Source organism: Micropterus dolomieu, linkage group LG01 (genome assembly GCF_021292245.1).
Source record: "Micropterus dolomieu isolate WLL.071019.BEF.003 ecotype Adirondacks linkage group LG01, ASM2129224v1, whole genome shotgun sequence".
Taxonomy (NCBI): Eukaryota; Metazoa; Chordata; class Actinopteri; order Centrarchiformes; family Centrarchidae; genus Micropterus; species Micropterus dolomieu.
Genome location: NC_060150.1, coordinates 204,013 through 214,498, shown reverse-complemented (window position 1 = coordinate 214,498; position 10,486 = coordinate 204,013). Strand labels below are relative to the sequence as shown.

General features: G+C 45.5%; 3 protein-coding genes across 3 annotated transcripts in view; 2 read left to right on the top strand and 1 right to left on the bottom strand.

Moving 5' to 3' along the window:
- LOC123971238 (NLR family CARD domain-containing protein 3-like) overlaps window positions 1-10,486 on the bottom strand; it is a 427,855-nt gene that overhangs the window by 261,257 nt on the left and 156,112 nt on the right. The gene's annotated exons all lie outside the window — the stretch shown is intronic.
- Window positions 1-10,486, top strand: part of LOC123971220 (NACHT, LRR and PYD domains-containing protein 12-like) — a 524,333-nt gene that overhangs the window by 494,768 nt on the left and 19,079 nt on the right. The gene's annotated exons all lie outside the window — the stretch shown is intronic.
- Window positions 1,116-3,180, top strand: LOC123972144 (leukotriene A-4 hydrolase-like; the record flags this gene model as incomplete). The annotated part of the gene is given in 10 exon segments (XM_046051421.1): window positions 1,116-1,267; window positions 1,357-1,427; window positions 1,624-1,735; window positions 1,847-1,991; window positions 2,074-2,177; window positions 2,438-2,508; window positions 2,583-2,637; window positions 2,719-2,814; window positions 2,913-2,995; window positions 3,076-3,180. Coding segments are annotated over 8 exon segments (737 nt in total), but the record flags the coding sequence as incomplete, so codon positions are not given.

Genomic DNA, 10,486 nt, shown 5'->3' with positions numbered 1-10,486 from the left:
GACATGCAGGCAGACAGAGACAGGCAGACAGACAGACATGCAGGCAGACAGAGACAGGCAGACAGACAGACATGCAGGCAGACAGAGACAGGCAGACAGACAGACATGCAGGCAGACAGAGACAGGCAGACATGCAGGCAGAGACAGACATGCAGACAGAGACAGACAGACATGCAGACAGACAGACAGACAGACAGACATGCAGACAGAGACAGACAGACACAAAATTAGAATTTTGTGAAAGTTTGTTTTTCTGTAATTTAATTTAAAAAGAGTACTGTTCTGATGTTTAAGATTAATTCCACATCAAGTGAAATCTTTTTTAATCTTGATGATTACTTCTTACAGCTCATGGAAATCAAAAATTCATTTGTCAAAATATATCAGTCTGGTTCAGTTGTCCAGAAGTCAGTGACCCGGTCCACCAGGAGCCTTAGCAGGTCCCTGCTGAAAGGGCTGGCTCTTGCAAGTCCTGGATCAGTAATGTTCATGGGGACTGGAAGGTTAAAGTGTGGCAGGACAAGGTGACAAGCAGCCTGTCAGGCAAAGCAGGTTCAAGAACTTGGTGGAGCTTCACAAGGAGTGGACTGAGGCTGGAGTCATCAAGATCCACCAGGCACAGACGGGTCCTGGAACTGAGCTACCAGGGCTGTGACCCTTGTAGCTATCAAGCCAGTGCTGAACCAGAGACGGAGACGGAAGTCTTACCTGGGCTAAGGAGAAGCAGAAGTGGACTGGTGTTTCGTGGTCCAAAGTCCTTTTTCCAGATGAAATCCAGGTCCCATAGTCTGCGTCTGCGAGGAGACTTTATCTGCTGACGAGCTTTATAGAGACACCGGTTTCCTGTTCCAGCAGGACCTGGCACCTGCCCACAGGGCCAGAACCACTAGGAACTGGTTTGCTGACCATGGTATTACTGTGATTGGTCGGCCAGCTCACCTGACCTGAACCCCATAGAGACTCTGAGGGACTCGAGACGGGCTGAAGGTCTCGTTAAAGGACCTGCAGGCTTCATAACAGCTCAGCAGGCCGATGGTCTGATGCAGAAGGAGCCCCGCCCAGCTGTTTTCAGGAGGTCCACATTTCTGGACGAAACATTGTGATATTCTGGATTTTTGATTTCCGTGAGCTGTGATCATCAAGAATCAAACCTTTTCACTTTGTGGCCTGAATCTAGAAGATCTGAAAGTTTGACTTGCGGTAAAAACTGATTACTGTTGACTGTGAGTCTCTGTCGTTACAGGCGGGAGACAAATCTCTGTCCAACGTGAGTACACACCCGTCACTGTTCACCTGTTCAGTCGTTGGTGTGTGTTTATAAGTGTTCACCTGTTCAGGTGTTGTTCTTCCTGTCAGGTGATCGCTCATGAGATCTCCCACAGCTGGACGGGTAATCTGGTGACCAATAAGACCTGGGAGCACTTCTGGTGAACCGCTGATTTATTATTGTGATTTAATATTTGGCAGAAAGACTCGTTTTTCACTTCTGATGTAAAACAAACGTTTGTCCTGACGAGTCTCTGATCTGCAGATTTAATAACCGTTCGTTTCATCAACGGATCGATCATGTGATCAGAGCAGGAAGACAGCGTTGTGATGACTGCTTCCTGTTGTTGTCTTCAGGCTGAACGAAGGTCACACGGTGTACCTGGAGAGGATGATTGGCAGGTGTATGGACAGTGAACAGTTCCGACAGTTTAAAGCCATGGGGGGCTGGAAGGAGCTGCAGGACTCGGTGAGGACCTGATCCCTGTCTGGGGTCACGTGTTTGTTTTCTGATTGGGTTTACAGTTTGAACCGATTGATCTCAGCAGATTGTTTCTTCCCTGTCGGTGTCATCACTCAGGTGAATACCTTTGGAGCCAACAACCCTCTGACCAACCTGGTCCCCAGCCTGCAGGACGTCGACCCCGACGACGCCTTCTCCTCTGTGCCCTACGAGAAAGGCTTTGCTTTGCTGTACCATCTGGAGGAGCTGATGGGAGGCCCAGGTAACACCCGCGCACACCTGGACACATCACAGATAGTCTGACCGTGAAAGTACTGATTCACCTGTTGCTGTGTCTTCTTCAGAGGTGTTCATGGGTTTTGTGAAGTCGTACATCCAGCTGTTTGCCTACAGCAGCGTCACGACAGACGAGTGGAAGAACTACCTGTTCACCTACTTTAAAGACAAGGTGAGACACACCTGGCTCGTTCGTGGACTGCGATGTGTTCATGTGCGCGGGGCGTTTGTGGACACATTCATTATGAAGCTGATGATTTCTTTGATGGTTTAAATGTGGTTTAAGTGTGAACTTGACCACGGCCTGAAAGTGACCCGCATGATCAGAAGAAAGGTGTTTTTTTTTTGTTTGTTTGTTTTTTTTTCCGGTTTTGGTGGTTCTTAACATCCTGCAGCAGATTCGTAGGTAACGCTGAGCTGTATCTTCCTCAGGTGGACATCCTGAACAAGGTGGACTGGAACGCCTGGATGTTCACTCCTGGGATGCCTCCCGTCAAACCTCAGTGAGTGGATCCCGTCAGGCCTCCCAGTCTTTCTTTAAACCTGGTTGTTCTGATGTTTCATCATTGCGTTTCAGGTACGACACCACGCTGGCCGACGCCTGCATCGCTCTGAGCCAGAGGTGGATCAAGGTAAGACCTGGACCTCACGCGGGCTTGGTTTCATTGTTTCTTATGTTCTGAGTCAAACCTCCATCCTCTGCCCACCTTCAGGCCAAAGACCAGGACCTGAGCAGCTTTAAAGAGTCCGATGTGAAGACGCTGTCGTCCCACCAGCTCATCGAGTTCCTGTCCCTCCTGCTTCAGGAGGTAAACTACTTCACCCACACCTCAGCTCACCACAGTCCTCCTCAGCTCACCACAGTCCTCCTCACTTAAGCAGCATCTACTTCTGTCCGTTCTTTCAGGATCCTCTCCCTCTGACTCACGTGAAGAAGATGCAGGAGGTTTATGACCTCAACGCCTTTATGAACTCAGAGATCCGCTTCAGGTAAGACTCCTACATCATGTCCTTTTTAAGCCCCTCCTCCTACCTGGAAGCTCCCTGATGATTGGCGGTTCTCCCTCCAGGTGGCTCAGGTTGTGTGTTCGGTCCAGGTGGGAGGAAGCGGTTCCCCTGGCGCTGAAGATGGCGACCGAGCAGGGCAGGATGAAGTTCACCAGACCGCTCTTCAGGTACTCCCTCAGCAGTTTGCATCATTTTACTTTTTGTTTCATCTGTGTGTATATTATGTAGTGGCTGTCTGGCTGGCTCTCGCTCTCTGAGTGCATGCTGGGAGTTTGGTGGTGGAGAGCACGGTGAGTGTGGCTGAGAGTTTGCGAGTAATTTCAAACTTCTTTTGTTTCCTTCCTAAGTGTTTACTGTATGATTGTTTGATAATTGTTTGTGGTTGTTGTCACTCTACGTTGCTGCGCTTTGGGGGGTAGTAAGCCGTGTTTCTTGACGGGGATGGCGTCCTTGGAGAGGTGAGGGTGGTGCCGCAGCCCAGCACCACGGTGGAGCAGGTGCTGCTGGTGGTAGGAGAGCAGGTGGGGCGTGGAAACATCTCGTGTGCCTCACGCATGAATAAAGCGGTGGTTGTATTTTTGAAGGATCTAGAGTTTGTCAGTAAGCTCATAGAAAGCGGACTGGTCTTAGATGACGAGTTTGTTCAGGTTTTTCCCGCTTGCGGTGCCTTTGGTCCGGATCACCGTGTCTGGAGTCCCCCCGTTTATTTCCAACAAGGCGCAGCAGACAGAACTGAAGCGCTTCGGGAGATTTGCGAGCGGGTTCCGGGCGGTGAGTCTGGGCTGTAGGGACGCCAAGCTGAAGCATGTTCAGTCTCTGCGGAGACAAGTGTTCATGTTTCTGGATTCTCCAACTCAAACTCTGGATGTCTCATTCTGTGTTAAACATGAACAGGGACACTACATGGTGTATGCTAGCTCCAGTAACATGAAGTGTTTGGAGTGTGGAGATGTGGGTCACAAGCGGATCGCGTGTCCCCACATACAGCGGCCGAGGATGACAGCGGGGAGGGGGACAGCGGGCGCTGCCCGAGGCTGTTCCCCGTGGCAATACTGGGGCTGACGGTGATGGTGGTGGCTCCGTGGTCGGAGCTGACGGCGATGGCGGTGATAGCGGCTTAGTGATAGTGGCCTCGAGGTTAAAGACATTGCTGCAGCTGAGGAGGCTGTGGTCAGGACAGGGCAGAGAGAGGATGACCTGGGGAGGCCAGAGCAGGATGCAGAGTGTGTTGCTGTGCAGGATGTAGAGCTGCTGCAGGTCAGCCCTGATAGTGAGCCAGATGATCAGGTGAAGTCTGCTCGTGGCCATGGTGACATGGACTGTGAATCTGACTCTGACAGCTACTCTTAAAGTGTTGACTTGTTTTCTATGGAGGAAATTAATGGCTTCCTGGATGACACAGAATATATTCCTGATGTGGATAAATTTATTCAGTCAGTCACCACACTGCAGAGAGTTGTTGGGCTCGATTTACTGGAGAGCAAGAAATGTTATCGTCTGAAGAAGCACGTCACCGGTCTAAGGAAAACTCTTAAAACTTCTTTAATAACAGAAGTAATCGCACAGAAAAGATTAGATGTAGTTTTCTTACAGAAACACACAGGGCAGCAGGTCCTTAGCCATGGGACAAATCTAAGTGCAGGAGTTGCCATTTTGTTTTCCTCTAAGTTAAATGCCTAATGGCGAGAGCTGAAGTAGAGGGCTTCAGCTTCATTTTTATTAATGTATATGCACCAAACCAAGTCTCTGAGCGGGAAGAGATTTTTCAAGTAATAAAAGAAGGACTAAATAATATTGGTACAGGAGAGTTTATTGTAATGGGTGGTGACTGGAACTGCTGCACTGACTTTACTTTAGATAGGACTGGAGAGGAGCCACATTCAGTCCTCCTCTGTCCTGTCTCATGTATTTAGAAAAACTGATTTGGTTGATGTGTGGAGGGTGAAATACACTTGGATCAAAATATCAGATGGTAGAGTAAGTGCAGCTAGACTAGACAGGTTTTATGTACCTGCTTCCTTTACTGCTGGACTTTTTAACGGTCAGATCATCCCAGTAGTTTTTACAGACTATCATTTAGTCTTAATGGAGCTGATTCTTTCACCAAAATCCTTTTGGCGTTTTAATGTTAAATTATTACATGGTCTTAATTTTTGTGAAAATTTCAGATTGTTTTGGGCTTACTGGAGATCTCAGAAAGATGATTTTCTTTCTCTGACTCAGTTGTGGGAGGTAGGAAAAGCTCAAATTAGGGTGTTTTGTCAGGAATACAAAGCCAGTGATGCTATAAACGTCAAGAGAGCTGTGCAGGAGTTAGAGCGCGAGATAAGAGACTTGGAAAATGCCTTACGAACAGATCAGCAAAATAATGATCGTTTACAATCTAAAAAACAGGAGCTTAACTCCTTCCTGCAGGAGAGAGCCAAAGGGGCCTTAGTCCGAGCACACTTCACCAGACTACAGGACATAGATGCACCAACCACTTTCTTCTTTAACTTAGAGAAGTCAGTTGCTTCAAAAAACAGATGGTGTGTCTCCGCCTCCCTGATGGAAGGTGACCACAGACCCAACGGAGATGAGGAAGCATGCAGTGGACTTTTATACAGACTTGTTCAGGGCAGACTGCTGTGATGTGGACTCTGCTGCGGAGCTTCACCAGGGGTTTCCTCAGCTGGGTCCAGGAGATCAGGAGGCTCTGGGTTTGGATATAACTCTTGATGAACTGACTGCTGCTGTGTCTCAGATGGCGTCTGGCAAGGCTCCAGGAATAGATGTTTTATCATCAGACTTTTTTAAACGCTTCTGGACCATCATGGGACAGGACCTTCTGGATGTTTTTAAAGGGTGTTTTTAAAAAAAGAGACAATTCCAGCATCCTGTAGGCGTGCAGTTCTTTCTCTGCTGCCTAAGAAAGGAGATTTAGCCCTTTTTAAAGAACTGGAGACCAGTAGCTCTTTTATGCACGGACGATAAGATTCCCTCCAAGGTCTTATGCTTCAAACTGTTATTGACTTTCTAATTGGTGACGATCAATCATACCGTGTACCAGACAGGTCCATGTTTGATAATTTATTCTTATTGAGAGATGTGTTTGATATTTGCAAAGTATATAACATCAATGTTGGTATCATATCTATTGACCAGGAGAAGTCTTTCGACCGTGTGGATCATGAGTTTCTTTTTTCTACCTTACAGGCTTTTGGTGGTGGGGAGGGTTTTTTGTCTTGGGCAAAGCTGCTGTATCGTGATGCATGTTGTGTGGTGAAGGTGGGAGGTAGTTTGAGTGTTCCTGTGCCAGTTAGGAGAGGGATCAGGCAAGGCTGCTCCATCTCAGGCCAGCTTTACAGCATTGCCATTGAGCTTCTCCTCTGCAGGTTGAGGAGCAGGCTGAGGGGTCTGCCAGAGCTGGCTCAGACGCCCCCTGTTGTTGTATCAGCATATGCTGATGATGTAAATGTATTTATTTGCAATCAGGGAGACATTCAAGAGTTAGAAGAAAGCCTGGCTTCCTCTGCCAAGGTGAACTAGGGGAAAAATTAAGCTTGTTTAGGGGGGAGTGGTGCATGGGGAGCACTCCTGGTCTTCCTGGGAACCTTAGGTGGGGGAAAAAGGGGTATAAAAAGCCTACGAGTTTTCTAGGGAGTGAGGAATTTCAGAGGCAGAACTGGGACCACTGACGGTCACACAAACTCCTGACCCTAGGCCAGGGATGTGGATCTATGAGGAGCCGCTGTTCAATTTCCTTAGAAACGCAACGCTTTCCTCGACTACATTAAGGACTAAATTTGTTTGAGGCCGGCATTACTAAACTGGGCCACCTCACAAAAGCATCCATGGAAACACTCAGTGGCATCGCAAACATCAGGTCCTCCAGAATGCTGAATAGGATTGTGGAGGAAGTCTGGCAGTCCCTTTCTGAGCCACTGAGAGGCTTTGCTAAGAATCGTGCTGGCCAATGGAAGGATGACGGTGTGTACATTTTTCCCTCTCTGAGCGTCTGTCCTGCTGCTGAGGAGTGGCGAGAGGAGAGTGGACTTCTTCTCACCATGCAAACACCAGTGCTGGGTGTTTTTAGCTCTTGTGGGAAGAAGCAGCTGTACTTCAGCTGTGTGAAGGTGCTTAACCTTCACACTCTGGCTGGAGTCAAGGAGTTGAGATGGTGTGAGGTGTTTGCTTCAGACGTTACCCCTAAAGGCGGGTGGAGGGTCCTGTATAAACCCCCTGTTGAGACAAGGATTCCGGACCTTCAGTGGAGGATGATACATGGAGCTTTAGCTACGAACAGACACAGAGCTCACCTGGATCCAGGCACTGGGGAGAGTTGTCCATTCTGCACTCAGAGGGAAACATTGGAGCACTTAGTGGTGGGTTGTCCTCGGCTTGTTGGTCTTTTTAGAGTGCTGAAGGAATGGATGGGAAGCTTTGGGAGAGGATTTCTCTGTGCCTCTGTTTGTCTTTGGACCAAAATATACAATAAGAAAAAAACTGACTTTGGTTCTAATCAATTTATTTGGGACAGCTAAGCTAGCAATTTGGAAGACCAGGAAGAGTCAGATGTTGGGTCAGGGCTGGACGGATGTGGTGCGGAGCCTGAAAGGTCTGGTTGCAGCTCGTCTGAGAGTAGAGCACGCTTTCTACACACTAACTAGTAATCTGGAGCCCTTCAGGGCTCTGTGGGGGATCAGACACGTTTTATGTTCACAAGAGGAAGATGGTGCACTGGTTCTTAATGTTTAACTTATTATTGTGTTGTGTGTGTGTGTGTCTAGTAATCCTGGTTGAGGATTTATTATGATGATGGGAATGGAGCCTGTTTTTTAATGTGACATAAATAAAAGAAGTCAAAAGTCAATGTCTATCTCTGTCTCTCAATTCAATTCAAATTAGCTTTATTGGCATGAATGTGTAACAACAATATTGCCAAAGCATCATACATACAACATAAGAACAATCAACCCCATACATTTCATTAAACAAGTAATTAAAGTGTATGTGTGTTTAAAAAAAAAAAAAAAAAAAGAAATATTAAAAAATAAAATAAATAAAAAGGTAAGCGTGTGTATGTGTTAAAAAAAAAAAAGAAATCCGTATCAAATGTAAAAACAATTACTAAAATATCAAACGATCAAAATAATAATAATTTGAAAATCTGTACAATTATTTGAGGTTCCACTGGTTGTTCCGCCAGTGTATGAATGTGTGTGAATGGTGAATGCAGATGTAGTGTAAAAGCGCTTTAAGTGGCCGAAAAGACAAAGGCGCAATACAAATACGGAGCATTTACATTTACTTCATGGCATGAGGAGACACATTTTGCAGCAATTATTTCACATTTGGGCATTTCTCCCAGTAAATAGGGGAGTTTCTGTGTGTCTGATATGAATTCGAATTCGGGGTATATTTGGGAAATGTTTGCTAAGTGTTTTTGTCTTTGTGTTTTATATTTGGGGCATGAGGTTAGAAAGTGCAGCTCTGTCTCTACCTGTCCTCTGTCACACTGGGAGCAGAGTCTCTCCTCTTGTGGTAGCCTGTGGCGTCCCTTTTCTATGGCCAGGCTGTGTTCACTCAGTTTGTATGTTGTCAACATTTTTCTTAGTTTGGGACATTTTATTGTACTCAGGTAATTTGCCAGTGTGAATTCTCTTTTTAGGATCAGATAACATTATAATTTACTTTGTGTTTTGGTCGTTTCTTTCCAGTATTCAATATATTTTTCTTTCTGCTTGCTTATAATTTGGTTTGGTCTGCTTGAGTTGGTGTTGGTGTCCTGAGGCTGTTGGGGACTTGTTACTGCAGAGAGCCTCAGGACCAGCTGGCTGAGGGGACTCTTCTCTGGTTTCAGCTCCTGGTATGTTAGGGCTTTGTGATGATATGTCTGGGGGTTAACTGATTTTAAGTGATTGTATTCTGTATTGTTTCTGAAAGATCATTATCTTAGTCTTTGCTGTGTTTATTAAGTGTTGGGGGTCTGTAAATAACATAGAGTATGGTCTAGACCTGCTCTTTTATGAAAAGCGCTGTGAGATAACTGTTGTTGTGATTTGGCGCTATATAAATAAAATTGAATTGAATTGTTTATTGTCAGGGCCCAGGTCTGACAGAATCTCTGAAGGAGGTTAAGGTGCTGCTGCAAACCTTCTTTAGTAGGTGAGAGCAACACTAAGTCATCTGCATACAGCAGACCTCTGATCTCTGTGTCGTTCAGGAGGAGGCCAGGTGCCGTGGAACACTCTAACTGGTTTGCTAATTCATTGATATATAGATTGAAGAGAATTGGACTGAGATTGCATCCCTGCCTCACTCCCCGGCCCTGGGAGAAGAACGCTGTTTGTTTGTGTCCAATCGTTATGGCACATTCACTTTTTGTATACATGTTCTTAATCAAATCATATGTTTTCCCTCCAATGCCACTTTCAAGTAGCCTATAGAAGAGGCCCTCGTGCCAGATGGAATCAAAGGCTTTTTGGAAGTCAACAAAACAGGCATATACCTTTCTTTTCTTAATGTTTAATTCTTGATCAGTTAGAGTCTGGAGGGTAAATATATGGTCCGTTGTGCGGCAATTTGGCAAAAAAACAATTTGGCATTTATGCAGAATATTGTGGTTATCAACAAAGTTGAAAAGTCGTTTATTAATGATGTTGCAGAATATTTTTCCCAGGTTACTGGATACACATATTCCTCTGTAGTTATTTGGGTCATATTTATCTCCGGATTTATGAATTGGGGTTATTAAACCTTTGTTCCAGATGTCTGGAAAAGTTCCAGTTGCTAGAATAGTATTGAATAGTTTTAGTATAGCCAATCTGATTTTATGGTCTGAGTATTTGATCATTTCGTTGAGGATTCCATCAATTCCAAAAGCCTTCTTTCCTTTCAGGGACTGGATGACTTCTGTTTATTCTTGTTAATCTAGAGGGTTTTGGTTGTTTTTTATCACCGCCTCCAGAGTTTTCCATTTCGTGAATATCTTGTACTGATCATCATTTTTATCAATATTACTGTATAATTCACTAATAGCTTTCCTCAGGTTTTTGCATTCAGTGTTAAACCATTTGTTATTGTTCATTTGTTGAGGTTTTGGTTTGGAGGCTTTCAAATTAGACAATGAAGCCAAATGATGAAATATTGAATTGATTTTGTCCACAGCAGAATTTACACCAGAATTATTCTGGGGAAATGTTTCAGATAGAAACAAATGAGTTAAATCATGGACGTTTTGATTTTCCAGTGCCTTTTGGTACGCCCCCCATGCTGTCTGGGCTCCATCTGTATGAGTATGTGCTGTTAAACAGTTCACAGGCACTAGGGGCCCCAGACTTAGACTGAGCCCTTTTCAGATAGATTGTGATTTTGCTGTGGTCTGAGAGGGGTGTGAGGGGGCTGACTGTGAAAGCTCTGAGAGACACTGGATCTAGATCTGTAATGAAATAATCTACCGTACTACTGCCAAGAGCTGAGCTGTAAGTGTAG